Genomic DNA, 17,254 nt, shown 5'->3' on the forward strand with positions numbered 1-17,254 from the left:
AAGTTTTTTGTTTCTTTTTTTTTTTTTTTTTTTTTTTTGATAACTCAACCTATCGCCAATGTCATTTATTTAATATCCGCGAGTCTATCGTGTTATCCGTATCACAATCACGAAAAAAAAAGGAAAGCGTTATACAATAACGAGGACGAAATCAAACCAAGCGTCCCTCTGTTTCGTTATTCTCGCGCGTTCCGCATGATAATTCTTGCGCCTGCCACGCATTTGCATGTGGCGGCCGGCGAAAAAGGGTTCCATTTGCATGTTACGTCACGCTTCAGGGACGAATGAAAAGCGAGCTTTCGCCGAATAGAAACAAAAAGACCAGAAGGAAGGGGGAAAAAAGATGGTAGTCCTTCAGAGTTCCTATACTCGCCGCTTTTCTCCTTTCACGATTTATATGATACCCTATTTCCTGACTAATTCGAGATAATTCCGCGATTGCAAGTTGCACAAATCGATAATAATGGAAGCTAGTGTAATAAATGAGGAAATCCCTGAAGCTAATGTAGAATTTTATGATATAAGATGGACGAAGAAACGAGATCAAATCTTCATTAAACTTGCCCCAAGCAAAACAAACGAGAGTGATGTTAGTTGAACCGAAAAAAGGCCGGAAGTTGAAAACACTGACGGTAAATTGACTTACTTACGATTGCAGTAAAGCCTCTATCTTCGGGAACATGACGCTTCTGCTCTTTCGATGAAGCAACTGGGCAACCTCCTCGTCGATTTTGTCCGGCAACTCCCAGGCTAGAGCTGCAGTTAACCCCATCACCACATCGTTCTCTTTCGCGTAGGTTCCTACTGTTAAGCAAAACACCAACTAAAGAACAGAAAAAAGAAGGCAAAGACTAGTAACACGGCCTCACGAATCTGAAAATTTGTACAAATAATGAGTAACACTTTTACAAAAATTAACGCTCGCCCTTGTTATTTTTGTCTAAAAACATGTATGAATGAAAAATATGTAAATGTTGAAGTAATTACTTCTAGGAAAACTCTACATCTCTTTCTGTTGTATACCCGGGACTTGGACACCGCCGTTACGAGGAATATGGAATTTAGTGAAGCAAAAAAATTAGAAAAAATGGGAGGTCCATATTATTGTGTCCTTGAATTTGAATGTTGTTTTGGGTTACAAAGTCTAGAAACAAAAAAGTTATAAGTAGATTTTTATTGCTGTTTCTTGTAATTTTCAGCTATACACCAAGGCTAATTTTTTGGTAATGTCCTTTGCTATACATTCTCCCTATCACATTCTATTGTAATGCAACACTGCTAGAGTGAGGATCTGGATCAACATACACTGTACCCGTATTTATACCTATACTTACTTCAATATACAGGGTGGTTGGTAATTGGTGGTACAAGCGGAAAGGGAATGATTCTACGCAAAAAAAGAAGTTGAAAATATAGAATAAAAAAAATTTTTTTTTTTTAATTTTTCCATCGAGACAACGATCTACAGTGAGATCCGTTATAACGTACCGCACGCGTACGGAGCGAAAATTTAAAGTCGATTTTCTCAAAAACAAAGCCTCAAACGAAAAACTTTTATTCTATATTTTCGACTTCTTTTTTCGCGTAGAATCGCCCCCTTTCCGCTTGTACCACCAGTTACCAACCACCCTGTATATATTCTATTACAAATTCATCCACGTGTTCGTCTATCAATTAACCTCAACAGTAAATATAGGCAAGTGTACACTACCATCGATAAGTAATAATAAGGTATATTTTAAAATGAAATGTTTTAAATTAATATCGCAATGAGCTGTTAAGCCGATGTTAAGGGATTAAAAGCTGTTCGACCTAACTGGTGCAAAAATGCACAATTTTGTTTTCAGCGTTTTCCTTAGTTGTATAACAATCTATCTTCTTGTAGCTCTGATGTTGTATCTTAAGCTTTTAAACGTTTACAAACGTAATTGTTTCTTAATATAAAAAGTCATAAGCATTAAGAGGCTAAGAGATTGATGCATCTCGATAAATATGGTAAATATGTGAGCCGTACGCTGCGTTTTTACAATCCCGTTGAATCATTTTATTTATATGACTCAAAATAATATATTATAATCCCAAGGATTCATATTTTCTAATGATATTAGGTTATAATTAAATATTAGGTCGTCCAAAAAGTTTCTTTCATTTTATAAGGAAATAATGGATGCACAACATTTTCCGTTTTATATTATTGTATCGAATTATGTATGATCCATTTTATTCTATCAAAATAAAGATCACAACGTACGACAGATTAGGTTTCATCTTTGTATAAAGATGCATCGTTGTAAAAGAAGTGTCTGTAAAAGAAAGACACTTTCCGGACAACCTAATATATAAATCGTAGCGTACCTGCACGTTGCTGCCTTCCGGAAAAATCAAGTACCTTTTGCGCCTCGACAGGGTCCTCGGGGTGTAGGTCGTGTTGTCCGTGGCACAGATCGCGAGGATATCGAGGCACCAGAAGACGAACAAAAGACCTCGGATGCCTGGCATCCTTTCGATGCAACGCAACTTTCCACTCTCATGCGATCTTCTCTTGGACGCTTAGCACCACGTCGAAAGGGAAAGTGTCGAGCGGAACTCAAACGCGAGTTTCCCCTCCGCAATGCACTTCACTGGACCAAATGAGAAATGCGAATCATCGAACGATTTGAACGCGGCTGCAATGTGTTCTGCACTAACCGATCGTCGTCGTTTCTCGAACAAACGTGGAATGCTTTCCAGCGCCGGTTAACGGGAACAACTGGTGTCTCCTGTGTCTATCCACGAGTCTAATGAACCGTCTGACGACCCGTCGACAATTCGTTCAGCAAACGAAATGCTTACACCACAGTTCGATCCACTCCATGGCTCGTTATCACGACCTCAATCGTGTTTCTACGGGATCACGGTCTTTAATGAACAGAAGATATACCGAGGATGATGGTTCGCTGAAGATGGTGGATTCTGGGTGTATCAATGGCGATAATTACTCTAAGGAATTTCGGCTAACGAAAATTAGTTCAAAGTTTCGTCCAAGCGATGAGTAGAGGATTTTAACTTTCTGGGAAATTATGCCGGTTATAGATATCATTAGTTCTTTACAGAAGTTCGTAGATTTGAACCTGGTTATCCCCATTTCGACTATTCTATGTTAAAATACTACATTTCTTCTTATTACTTTATCTTAACAACTTTTCAATATGTTCCAAAGTCGTATTATTCTTCTTATTGCTATAGGTAATCCAAGCAGAAGCCAGGCTCTCCGTATAGAGGCAGATTTCAGCTGAAATTGCGATGACAATCAAAACCACGTTCAGCCAAAACAGACGACGATAGCTCGAAATATAGGCCAGGAACAGAGTAAACGAAACGCGGAGAGGCATGGGCCGCTGGCTCATTGTACTTTTAAATGCGCGCTTATATTAATTCATACTGTCTTCGCTGGGCAGAATGTTGCCCTTCTGAAAAAACTGGATGGCCAACGAGAGTGGCAGAAAGAGAGAAAGAGAGAAAGACGGGACAGAGCTCTTTTTCACCGGGGCGACACTTATTTCCTCATTTCGCGGGCCATAGCGGCGGAACGAACGTCTGTTAATTGCATATGGGAGTTGCGCTCGCGAGCACAACACGCCTAAACCCCATCCCTCGCTGCTGCCGGGCAAGAAAACCGCGCGGCTTTCTAAATTAATGCTTTTCGTTAACGCGTGGTCGCCGGCCCCTGACATGGATGCAATTATAACCTTTCTGTCGAGGAATGCGACCGTCCTTTCACCGTCCTCGAGCTGGAAATCCGTCGAGAAATCGCACGCGAAGGGATGACACTGCTGACTTCCATTTAAGGAATAGGAAAATTACAAGGATCGGTGCGCGATACAACTTACGACGAGAAAGAAAATTATTTTCTATTGACGCGTTTAAACTTGGTCGAAGTCAGGCAAGTTAGGCGAATCAGCAGTAAGACGATAACGGTAAAGGAAATTAGCTAGTAACATCTAGAGTACAGAATGACAAGTCCAAAACATGTGAGCGGAATAACTTGGTTGCTTTTAGAGATGGTAAAAGAGCATCAAATAACTACGAAATGAAAGAATGAAAAGCAACCGATTTATATATCAGTATTGATATACTTACGTTTGATAGTATGTTTATACATATATGTATATATTCGAGTTTAACATTGCAGATTTTAAAACGCGAGTTTCAAACGGAAGAATAAAAAATTTTGCAACAGTTTTCCATCTTGTTCCAAATTCATCTATTTAAATTTGTTTGAACCGAAGTATTTTTATTGATAATAACGATGAATGTGAAAGCCTGAGGGGATACGTCAAGTTGAGTGAATAACAGATTCTGACAAGAATAAGGTTGTTTAAATCCGGATTATTTGATTAATCGAAACGAGACTTAAGGAGAGAGGGATTCGATTGGAGAAACGTCACTTTTAATGTCTTTCCTACAGTTTCATAAGTTCAGCTTTATCTGCGATTTTCGAAAACAGGTAGATTTATTGCTCCATAAAACCGTCAATTCCGATCAACTCGAGGGGGCAACTTCTGACGTGGATGTCACAGTAAAGAGGCTCCATCGACGAGCTATTTGTCGTATATGATCTGAAATTGGTGACGATTAAGTGGCGTTTACGTACAGCAATATTAATATCTGCTTACCCGATCAGCAATTTTAATATCTTTGCGATCACGCCATCCCTCTGGCTTACGTATTCCATCGCTTGACAGATATTCTTCAAGAGACACGATCTCCCATCAAATCCATGGCTGCAACGTTCGTGTGCATACTTTAGCATGAATGGTACGATAGAATTGAGCGGTAGACATCCGAGTGATTGAAAAATCGATCGAATAAAGTTCGCTAGGTATTGTAAACTCTGGATCTCAATAGTCAAATAAATAGAAACAGGAAGAACTACAGTCCTTCTGAATAATATTTCTATTTATTCTATTTATTTGTTTAGATTTATTTTATATTCGATCAGTAAAAATCTGTCCACAACGCAACATTGCTACAATATATTCTTGTTTGTTCATCTACTCGAATCGATCAATTCCACATTAGTATTCCATACCTGACGATCTGGTATCTCGCAATTTGCCCAGAAGAATCCAGAAAACTTGGATATGAAGAGAATCGAGAGACTGAAACGAAGGATGAAAGTAGCCGAGAAACAAGAAGAAAGAAAAAAGAAGCAAAGAGAGAGTGGCTGCAGAAGCCGAGCGTGCTACGGAATTGGCCGATCCGTGAACTAGGCCAGAAATCGTCGACCGGACAGAAACCCATCCCTTTCGGCTAAACCTTCGTCGTTCCGGGTAGGTAGCGATGCACAGGTCAATTTGCTAGACTATACGACTTGCACGGCAGCAGCCACGGATCAGTACTATCCTCTGCATTATTCAAGGTCTATTAAACTATTTATTACCTCTCGTAGACGAGCTTCGCGGCCTGGTGAACGTCGGAGATGGACCTGCCGATTCTGGTGTCGGCGGACTCACTTGGAAGTTGCCATACTAGCTTAAAACCAGCCGCATGAGCGAATATGGTCGAGTAAGACAACGTCGTGATCTTGTAATTCACCCTGTACTGAAAGCAAAGACCGGTTAATAGTAGCTGCTATTCCCAGGAAGAAAGCTAATGGCTGGCAGACAAGAGCCGATGGAAACGGTCATGGTCACGAGAAACCTTCGCAACTTGATTGTTCGACCCTGATTGCGCTCCACGGTCGATGATACGTGATAGGAATCGAACGACTTGGTGACCGATTCGAGGATTTCCTTGTGGTTTAGATGCGAGGACGTGTGTTACTATCGGCGCATGATCGAAAATCCCAGCCTTGGGATGGGTTAAAATTTCATATTGGAAAGAATAGATGGTGGTAAAGGGGTGACTTCAAAAATAATCCAATATCATGGCGAAGAACCTACCCGTTTCCAATATCGAGTGGACAAAGTCAAAAAGAAAAAACGGAAAAAAAGGTATGGAAGGAAAAAAAAGCACGTGTGTGTGCACGTATGGTCTGGCTGCAGCTTAAAATTTCAATTTCGAATGGACAATGGCATGTAGAGAGGGTAAACTCGATCGACGTCCGGCATTTTCAGCTTGCTGCGCCTCATCTGAAAGGCAAGGAACAAGCTGGGACAAAGTGACAAGGCAGGTGTTACTGGCTTCGATGTTTCCCGTTAAACTGTATATCGTGCAGATAGTGGTGTAAGCGTCACGCCAGAGTGTTGGCTGAATCTGGCAAGTCGTTTATCAGAGAAACACGATTCTCTGACTCTCTCTCTTTCTTAACCGCGCTATTAGAAACGAAGGTAAGTTTTGTATTTCTTCCTCTTTCCCTTTTTCTTTCTCCCTTTCCTCTCTTCTTTTATTTTTCTTTTTTGAAAAAGATTAATGTCTTCCAGTTACACCAAGCTGAATCCTCGAATCCTTGATCCTTATTTCCAATTCATAAGCCAAGAAATAATAGAATATAACACACGCATTGCATCTCTTTGCGTTGCATAATCCCTCTGGCGAACGTATGAATGTATTCAGGACTGTCGAAAAAAGAAACGATGATAAATTGCGGCTATGTATCCTATGACGTACGCTTCCGTTCAATTTTTACGAATACCCTTGAAGTCATCTCAAGACTCCTCCCTCCCTTTTTGCTTCTGTGTTCTGACGTGTCATAATCTCCTTGTCTTGCTACTACTTTCGAGAAAATGCGTTTCTCGAGGCATAAAATTCTCCTCGCTTAATCCGTTAACATACAAGTTTTCCCTCCGTTTATTCTTGAAAATGATTAAATTCTTGTTATAATAATGATGTAATAATAATGATGAAATAATGTTCTTACGTATTAGAAGTACTAAGTACGTATCTAAAACCATTAAACAAACGATAATAAACTGACTAATGATAAAGATGCCGTGTTATGAAAATAAAAAACTGGAGAAAATCGTAGATGTTACAAATGCGCGTGTCGAATAAATTGAATCGAATAATTGTAGACGGTAAAAAATTGCAAAAATTTCAAATATGTATGTGCGAAAAGATTAAAAGAGTCTAGGCTATCTAAACATCATACAAATCCCGTTTTCTCATCGATTATTCTTTCACACGTATCTGCGATAATTTTATTCAAAAATAATCAATCCCTCGATGAACCAGTGGCAACTTAGAACGTTTGAAAGAATCCAGGTTGCCCGTTATCGGATAAAGGGCAACGTGATGCTGCACTTTTACACTTTATTATTGCGTTTTGAACGCTGCACTTCGAGTAAGAGAGGAAAGGGACGGAAGAGCCGATGTATCGATTTATGGTCGGTGATCTGGAATTCAGCAGCTGTCTCGTACGTTGCCCAAGTGTATATGGTAGTGCACGTGCAGCGGCAGTATCGACGATACTACGCTTGCACTTGTTCGTAAGTGCACTGGATCATCGCCGGTTGCATAATTCTTCTAACGCGTGTACGCGGAATGGCTTGAAATGCAGCCTAATGGCTACTGCACCTGGTGCATTCCTCTGCATCCCGAAAATCGTAAACAATCACCGACAATCGACTTTGTTCTGCACACACACACACACACACATACGTCGTTGATATGCCCAATATCCTCCGCTCGTATATTTGTAGGACTTAACAAACCGAGATTTATCAATATTCTTCATCTCTTTGTTCTTTGAAAACCTTTTTTGTTATAACAGAACTGTTAATCGAAATATTTTTTTATATATGCGTACTGTATTTACACGAATCAAAATTTTATTCTGTCGAAATAGAAGAGAATCAAATATGACGTTGATTAAAAAACGTTCCTTCAGCGTATTTTATTGTACATTATTTAAGGACGTTAATAAAATAGTCGAAATATATATCGTACCTGGCGAAATATAAGCTACGAAAAGATAATAACATATTGCTAGAAAAAAAGTATTTCTTACCGAGCGCTCGAAATTGATATTTTCGGGATAAAAAAGGGAACAAAAATAGAATTTTCCGATCAACCTAACGAAAACCCTTTTTGTTCGCCTCTAAATAGAACAACCTCTATTTTTTTCAAATAAATAGCAACCATCAAATACGCAAACTCGAATCATAAAAGAACTTGATTTATACCTTCACGTTTTTTAAACGACGAAACAAGGCAGCGTGCTCGCTGGGGTAGAATTCAGTAAACAAGGAAGAAAAATGCTTGAAAGAGCAGCTATTATTCATGGGAATGCAAAGATCAAGCTATTTATCGGACCACGTGAAAATTGCATTGGTAGAACAAATTTCTCGGGAGTTTCTATCGTGGCGATCAAGACGATTCGTTCCGCGGTGGACCCGGTGTAAAGATCCAAGCGCCAGGATCTTGGCGAAGCCGCGTCGCCCACCTACAACCAGTAAATTTTCCAGGAAGCAACCGTGACAAGGATAATGTATTCGACTGGCGGGTCTCGCGATACGTTTCAGCTTGATCCACGAATTACACCGGGAGTAACTTCATCGTGCATTAATGCGGTGCATTACAGAGTTGCTCGGGATGGGCTCGTCTCGGAGCGAGGAACGCCTTTTAAGGCGAAAATACGGCGCAACGATCGACTTACATTAGTCGCAGTCCCCTATCCCTGGAACATATGGCGCATAAATTTCTGCCACAGCCGCAAACTACGTGACGTGGCCTGTAAACACGACTGACAGTGTAAAGAGTACCTTTCGACGAACAATTGACAGTCTAATTTCCATACGCATATGGATCGAACGAGAATTTCCATCATTGAGAATGGTGGAAAACTTTGAAAAGAACTTGGTGAGAAATCGCGAGGGATCACTGCTACATCAATCATCGAGTAGAAGAATAATCGTCGAACCGCAATTTACAATCCAGATTCGAATTAGTACGATGTAACTTGGGTAGTTGGTTATGTCAGGATGACCAAAGTTGGCATGTGAATTTATGTATTAGGTTGTCCGAAAAGTGTCTTTCTTTTACAGACGTTCATTTACAACAACGCATCTTTATATAACATGAAATCTAATCTGTCAAACGTTGTGATTTTAATATAAAATAGTATAATATAGTAACATAGTAATATAAAATAATATAAAACGAAAAATGTTGTGCATCCATTATTTCCTTATAAAACGAAAGAAACTTTTCGGACGAGCTAATACTATTTCTCTACTTGGTATAATAAGTACAGACGATGTAGAGTGGTTGTAAATTATACTCTAAGAAAAGTTAACCATTTTGTGGAGCCAGTTTAAATCTTGAACTGCAAGAATTATTTGCAAATTAAAACATTTCGCTTATGATCTTTTATTAAGCTTATATGGTATCGAGTTTTTGTCATTTCTTGCGTAATAACTGTAAGCAGTGCAAATTGGTTTACGTCATTTTTCTGTATGAAAACCTTTTAATTTAATAATAACTAAGTTCATTCACACGATTATAGAGGTTTGCATATTCGTGGCAATTATCTCTACCATTTCTACAATATTGAAGATATTTAATCCACCGAAACCACATCTTCATCATTGGACCGCGTATGTTTCTACAAATTCACGGCTCTATGAACACAACGAACGAGATCTATCTTTGTTCACCTACTAATTCTAGTCATTGTAGCGAGCATAATACTTTGGATGTTATAATATTAAATTTCTTATAAATACATAAACATCCGCAATCCGCCCGTGACATATCAACTATAATCGACGAAAAGACTCAAAAACCACAAAATTTCCATTCGTGACACGATAAAAAAATTAGTATACTTGGCAGACGTCGATACTCACGAAAAAGGAGCTACCTTTCCGAAATGACAGAGATCTGGTGGGTCTGGTCGCGACCACAAGCTCGCCCGCGGTAATGAGGATGAAACAGAGAATGCAGAACAACAGTCGCATAATCAGTGGATGTCGGGCCCTGGGCCAAGATGTCCTCGCGTACTTCCCGTTGCAGTCTGCTCGGAATATTCCCGCCTGTCTAGGAATCTTCGTCTGATGGAATTGAGTCGCTTCGGTAGACACCGTTCCCCAGGGTTATTGATAACGGTGCTTTGGTCCCCACCAACCATCTTTTCCACTTTTTCGTTCTATTCGCGGAGATATCTTGGCTCCACCTCTCTTGCCAGCGAATCTTATGAAGCTGTTCATTTCGGAGGTCATTGTTTCAGTAGAAGTATTCATGAATATTTAGTTAGTTTTGGGCAAAGAGTTAAGTTATTCATCTTGATATTAAAATGTAGCACGACACAGATCCATCGTGTAGAACAAGTAAGATATTGAATTGCGTAGTGTAACGTTCGGAACATGAATCATACTAGTGTTTCTCCGCTAAATTATTAGACAGTTCGCAACACTAATGGAACTTACATCCTCTTCGCTTTATACAAAACACTCTGCTTGAACGGCGAGATAAATTGATATAGTTGGACAGTCTATGATTTTGTTATTGATCCTTGGAACCTCTTAGCTACGGTTGAATTTTGTACGAGACTGTTTCTCTTTTGTTACGCCAGAGTTTGACGCGAATTACGCGTAAACGATGCAGCACTGCAATGTGTGACGGATAATGCTGTTCTCTACGCAAGCACATTGGAACGAAGTTTTTGATAATTAAATTATCATTTTTCTTAAAAATATGGCGCATATACTTTAACTTGAATAATTTACTTCAATAATTAATAATACAATTGAGCGTGATGTATTTTAAAGCACGGTACGACACATAGAACCACGTCACAATTTTCACACTCATAGCGCGAGAATGTTTTTCAAATCGCTCTTCGTTTTCTATTTTGTAGCGACATTTTGAGGTTGAAGATTCTTAAAAATTGGAAGGATACGGATAGGCATGTTAAAAAGAGCATCTAATAATGGTTTTCGCTATAATAAATAATTATTATAGCGAAAAGCAACAATTGATATCTGACATATATTCTGTTTGTATATTGTTAACATTGTTATAAAACGTTGCGAAGACAAGAAAAGTGTGAAGCAAGACAAATGAAATAAATCGTTCAGTTCAAACGGTGAGCGAATGAGTCAACAGAATGAGCCACTATAGTGGCGCGTCGTAAAATAAGATGACATCCGCAAAAGCCACTATAGTGGCGCACCATATCTGCAAGGTTAAAGATTGAAGGGTCTGTAGAGAAATAGCTATGTATTCAAACTCAAATGGAAATGATTGTCGCAAACAGAAAACACGAAAAGAAAATTTTTATATAAAATAGTAAAGAAATCGATATTTTCCCGATACTAGACTTAAGTATTTAGTTTGACAAACGCAATCTCGTTGAATTTCTGCCAAATGATAATCTTTTATGTAAAATATTGAAAAATCAGTATTTTCGTTCAACTAGACATATACAGGTATTTATCAAAGGATACGTTAAAACATATACACGCAGCAAACTGCATATGATCTACAAAAGAAGAAAAAAAGAAGAGTAGTAAAAATATAATTAGTTACAATATCAGAGGTCAGATAGTCTAACGAAACTATTAAATTAGCTATCGTAGATTAAAGTAACTGCGTTTGACCCCTAAAACAACTAACATTGAAATCGCGTTGATCTCTGCTCGACAGGATATCATTGTATATCCGAAACAACAGTAAAACTGGAGATTAATGATAAATTATTTTGCACCTATCTCGCTTGCTCGTCTTACAAATGTATTTATGAACCTAATCTCGCAGCTGTATAAAATACAGATTCGTGTTTCCCTCTGTTCCTTTTTCTCCATTTTTCCCTCGCTCGCACTGATTAATCTTTCCTTTAATACGAGGGAAATCCAGGGAATGAAGAACACAGGAAAATGAAAGATTAAAAGGAGAACGGAATGGGAAAGTGTATATCGAGGGAGATCAAAGAGTGTCGTGTTTGATAAACGGGCCTCTGCTCCCAGTTGAAATTATTTCACACGCAGCGTCTTTTAATTAACAGGAAATTAGCGATAAAAGTTATACACATGACAACTCGTTTATTTCGTCCGTAATGCGAACCACCACGTCGATGTAACGTATTACGTGTATGTGTTCTACTGCAAATAAAAGACAAATGACGTAACGTGTGCACAAGGGGTGTAATTGGACCCAGAAAAAAGGCGGAGGCAGTAAAATGTGTAACGAATGGCTATGTCCAAAAACAAAACGCAATGTACCTTATTGATAAGTATGAAAACACTGATCTGATTGAATCTTCATCTTCTCTATTGCGTAGTTTGAATTGGCAGTAAATATCTTCTGGGTCTACGGACATGTTGCACTATCTATAACAGTTGGCAACGAATAACTAAGAGATTGAAATGATCCCTTAAGCGTGACGTATGACGATTGTGCAACTTTGAAATTTCTTTTGTAAATGCCGAGACAGAGACCGGAGGTAGATATCTTCAAATTTTGAATTATTTCGTCGATTATATACTACGAAGCATTAGGGATGACTTTTAATGATTTCGACAGGAATCGTTGTAGGATCTCGATAGTAGAATTGCTGGCTATCCTTTGTGTTTTTATATGCATGTTTAAATGTGAGTATGTCCTAGTATATGCATTGTAACATTATAACATGTTATTTCTCACGTAACTACGATATGCTAAGCAAATTTGTTTACAATTTTTCGTAAGAATTGATAGTAATTAATTCAATAGATAAATAACAGATAATATAAATCTTATTGTTAGTTAATAAATTGAAGATATTCTGTCTAGAATTCCTTGACCAGCAGGACATGTGGAGTAAATCATCGAGCAATTCTCCTGTCTTCTTCCAGCCATGGCTGCTTCTAAATAGTCATCGTCCATCATCGAAGCGTTTCCATGATCTGGTCTGAAACGAAATGTTTCTATTTAATACGCCAAATTAAAAAAATTCAGTTCCGCAGTTCCGTGTGTTTCAAAATTAGTAGAAAAATTACTAGACAATCTTACGTTAACAATAAATGCAATAATTCGCCAATCAATCCCTCGTCTTTCAACGACGTTGAAGCAGCTTCGCAAATATTCTTCTTTAAGCAAGCTCTCCCATCGATGTGTCGCCTGAAAATGATCGTCGATAATTATTAAGTGGAAGGAAGTATTAAACAACAAACGTATCGCCAAACGTTTCTGTCGTCAACATTTAACGCGATAGCGCGCTTGTGCAAATAAATTTTCGCATTACACGTTAATAGAATACACACTGTCTAAATTGTTCGAGCATCGGAATTGTTTATTTATTAAATCTATTCACGACAATAACATGCATTCATGCGTTTCACCAAATATTTCCAATCAGAAGTGTTGCTGTTGAATTAACTATTAACTATTAGACATCAATTGCTATACGATACAAAGGCGGTGAAATGATTTGTAAGCGTATCGATTCGTTAATTATTCACAACGCTGCATTTCAAATCCGATGAATTATTAATTATTTGTAATCAGAAAGTCGCGTCGCTGTGAATCATCGATTAATCAACTTATTAATTTCACTAAACATTACAAATTACTTATTTATCCGGCGTAAAACTTGGGTAACTCGAAGATTCTACGTACATGATTTGATCATTGATCTACAGCAGCCAATAACGTATTATTTCTAGAGTCAAATTTAATTGTTTACGAATTGAAAAATAAGAATCGAAGGACATTTTTGCCCATAAAATTTCTTCCTTCTCTAGAATTATTCTATATATGTCGTCCACTTTTTTTAACACCCTGTGGCAACTTCGTATCTTTCTCAGAACAGAAGTTTGAGGGACCAGGTGGCTTACTTATGAATTGACGTAAATTACATACGTAAATTCACAGAAATACTCACATGTTTAATTCGTGTTGTAAAATGTCGTATACGAAAGCCCTTTCGTTCCAGCTTGCTGTTCGACGTCGTCTTTGTGGCGAGGTATGGAAGAAGTTAGTGAAGAAGGTAGCGTTGTCTGGTAACATATATTGGAACTGAAAGTTTTGGCCGTAAACCAAAATCTGGCCTGAGAGCTGCACCGGCACCGCCATGCCCACGACTAGCTTGACAGAAATGCGATAAATATAATACAAGTGTAGGCGTTGGATGCGCGACAAACTTACAGCAGCGACTTTATGATGAATATATTATAACGAAAGTATAATTTTTGAAGAGTAGGTGAGTCGGTCGTAAAACGCCAAGTGTCTATCTTATGGACAGGATCAAACTGGAAAAGTTTGCGAATACCGAAAGCGAAAAGATTACGACAAAGTCCGGTAAGTGAACTCACGGGGCTGTCGCCACATGATACAACTGGAAGTTTGACAATGCATGATAATAATGCGGATGATTGGTAGAATAAAAGACACTCGCGTCGCACAGATAATCGCTGGAAGGGGACCCAAGAGAACAAGAGAAGTCCTTTCGCAGTAGTGAAAGATCTTTGATCGTAAATCGTGAGCAGAAACTTTTGCAAATGTAAAGAATTTACACTGTCCAATCGGTGGGAGAGGGAGGGAAAAGTCAAAGAGAAAGTAGATAATGTCATTTTCCTTTTTCTTGTGTTTAAGAAAAAAAGTAGATCTAGCAACGTAATGAAATGAAAAAGGAAAATGGTCATTTTAACGTTCACGACGAAAAGGAGATATACTTGCGTCGGTGTATATGTGATTTTTACAAACTTGCACTGGCACAGAAATAAAAACGAGAGGCTGATAGAAAATACAAACTGTGGGTATAAAATAAAGTCGAAGAAAAGAAAAGAGCGGGGACGGGGAAAAATTGCAGCATGTTCGCGGTTTCTTTTTTCGTGGAAAATTTCGCACACCCTAGCGAACCTAGCTGCTCGTATTTCAACTTTCGGAATACTGCTTAACCCTCATTCGTTTCCAAGAAAGATATTACGACGTTGGTGGACTTCCTTTCTCCTTTCTACACTCTTTTCTTTCCCTATTCCTCGTCTCGTTTCTCCATTCCTCATTTTCCATTTTCTCTTCTCCACCACCTTGTATATACGTTCATGTATTACCTCGTGCATATATTTCTCACTGGAATTTCAGTTCGCGTGGACGAACGGAATCGTTTGCTGAAGATCAGCTCGCGCACCTTGTTCATAAACATCATGCCTTGCCAACGGCTCTCCCATTCACTTCTATCGTCTCATTGAAACGTTGCGTGACACGATCTAAAGCTCGCGACTCATGGAAATGAATGTTAAATAAATTCAGCTGGGTTTTTCAAGCTTGCCCAACGGGCCGTGTACAAAAGCGACTCGACGCGTGCTGAAACTTCGTAATCGTCCTTCTGATAAGATAGCAGGGCTTCGGTCGTCCCAGGCTCGCCAGCCGGGCGAAGACATGCAAGTAATTCAACGTCGCCGCTCTTCTTTCCAGGTCTCTCCACTGTTTCCCTTTTTCTTTCTCATTTTGAAGCTGCGCTTTTGACGCAGTGCAGCTCCGCGTGTTTAGATACATACTGACCCAGAAACGGTGAATTTTATTTCACACCAGTTTCCCGCCTCCTCAAGGCGAACGTCCAAATATTTGCAATAGTCGTTTCTGTTGCTTGAAAAATCTGCTAATCAAACACTTTTGCCCCTGCAACTGTGACGTCTATCAGACGTCGTCGAATCGCCTCCCTTCGAGAAATTCTAACAAATCAGTGTGCAGTGACCTGGACCAGTCAAATATTCTGTTTCAATCTAAAATATAATGTACATGCAAACTGCACACGGTAAGATTCAACTAAAACTGAAATCTAAAGGCACCAGAAAGATCTGTCCTGTATCGATTTTGTCAGAGCTCTGACTCGCCGTTCAACTTCCACTAAGTCTCAGTCCCATTGCCGGAAAGGGTGCGAGTAATCGAGGAAGCCAGGGCAAACAGTCCATCAGAACATTTGCTCGGCCAAGAAGAAGTGAAAACTACAGAAAGAGCTTTCCGATTTAATTAGAAAATTTGAGAGGAGAGACGGTAGATAAGGCCGCAGTTAATTATCAGTGGAATTGAGAATGAGACAGGGAGAGACGTTTCTCTCGGTTTAAAGTTCTCCACCCTCCTCCGCTACTTCCCGTAGGACTAGCACGTCCATACTTAAGTCACGGACGCTAAGACTCGCGTTAAACTTGGCCCGAAATTCGCTTTAGTTTGTATTCCGTTTCCACTGACGATTCCCATTCTATCCACAGGCAACCCCCTCAAGAAACCTATCTAACGACCGACCAATTAATTTGTACCTGACGATCCGACAACCGAGATGTTAATCATGGCATGAAAAACAGCTATCGACCCAGCAAGCTCCAAGCGATCGTTTCTTTCTTCGCGATGTTCTTTTCGCCACAGTCGCGGCATCTTCGCAGGGAGACTCGAAAAAGTGACGAACTTGCCCCGTGATCTTGTTCACCTTTCACGATTCGTGAAATAAAGAGGATGGTTTATCGTAATATTTTACTATGCCGTGTCTTTTCGTCCCTTCGATAGCTCCAACGTAAGATTGATTGCTATAATCTTGGTGGAGACCAGATCTTGAGAAAACCGCCAGAGTTATACTCAATTTTAATAAAAAAATACGTATCGTTATTGAAACTCACGTGCACAGTTTCGCATATCCTATATCCTAGATTTGTCTAAATTTAGGAAAAAATATATATGTACGCCTTCGATTAAAAGCATAATACGCGAGCAACATCGTTAAACTCGAGTGAAAAGCAGTTTCCAATGCGCAAGATATACGATCATCCAGCGATATATCTGCAAGCAGAAAGAAGGAAAGTAAAAAGAAACACGAGGCAGGATACGGCCGTCGTGCAACGCGTTGCGTTTTTCACTTGCATCGCTTGTTAAATCTGTCTGTTTCTATTTTGCACAGTTTCCAGATACGGCTGCAACGCATGAATTATTGCTCGGCTATTATTATTACGCAAATCTTACTTGAAATTTAATTGTCAATACATCTCAATTAATTATTCTCGATAAGTGTGTTATGGTTTCGCGTGTAATTCTCGTCGGACGACGTTGGACGCGATAGATTTTATTCAAATTAGCACGAGTTAAACCGTCGAACGAGCAAGCGTGCTTTTACGGAGTAATCCCATCAGCCTCGAAGAAGACGAGATTATTAAGTTTTATCGCTGCCACGTCCAAGTATGGATAAATACCTTGAAAGTGCCACCAAAAGGATAAACAAGAGGTGGAGGATACAACGCTTGTCTCTTCTCTCGAGATTGCTCGTCGTCGCTGCACTGAATTTGCCTCATTGTCGCAAGCAGCAACAAAGACAGCTTCCAGTCCACGTTCATCCAAATAAATATCATCGTTATTTCTTTTGCGTCTC

The 17,254-nt window shown here is 39.2% G+C and overlaps 3 protein-coding genes across 3 annotated transcripts in view; all 3 read right to left on the minus strand.

Annotated features, from left to right (window-relative positions):
- The window catches only part of LOC100744795, a 5,187-nt gene extending 2,279 nt beyond the window's left edge, over positions 1-2,908 (minus strand). The window contains exons 1-2 of the mRNA XM_003485794.3: positions 2,356-2,908; positions 651-823 (exon numbers count right to left, since the gene is read on the minus strand). Of these exons, the coding sequence (XP_003485842.1) occupies positions 651-823; positions 2,356-2,499 (317 nt within the window). The 5' untranslated portion in view covers positions 2,500-2,908. The remainder of the gene's footprint in view (positions 1-650; positions 824-2,355) is intronic.
- Positions 2,909-3,659: 751 nt separating this feature from the next.
- On the minus strand, positions 3,660-9,959 carry LOC100744919. Its single transcript, XM_003485795.3, has 4 exons — positions 9,771-9,959; positions 5,423-5,583; positions 4,656-4,763; positions 3,660-4,598 (listed from the first exon to the last, which is right to left on the minus strand). The coding sequence occupies exons 1-4, from the start codon at positions 9,879-9,881 to the stop codon at positions 4,493-4,495; spliced, it is 486 nt and encodes a 161-aa protein (XP_003485843.1). The 5' UTR covers positions 9,882-9,959; the 3' UTR covers positions 3,660-4,492.
- Positions 9,960-11,421: 1,462 nt separating this feature from the next.
- Positions 11,422-17,254, minus strand: LOC100745520. Its single transcript, XM_033324855.1, has 4 exons — positions 17,079-17,254; positions 13,784-13,986; positions 12,913-13,020; positions 11,422-12,811 (listed from the first exon to the last, which is right to left on the minus strand). Exons 1-4 carry the CDS (start codon positions 17,232-17,234, stop codon positions 12,667-12,669), a joined length of 612 nt encoding a protein of 203 aa, XP_033180746.1. The 5' UTR covers positions 17,235-17,254; the 3' UTR covers positions 11,422-12,666.

This window comes from Bombus impatiens, unplaced genomic scaffold (genome assembly GCF_000188095.3).
Source record: "Bombus impatiens unplaced genomic scaffold, BIMP_2.2 scf_0080, whole genome shotgun sequence".
NCBI lineage: Eukaryota > Metazoa > Arthropoda > Insecta > Hymenoptera > Apidae > Bombus > Bombus impatiens.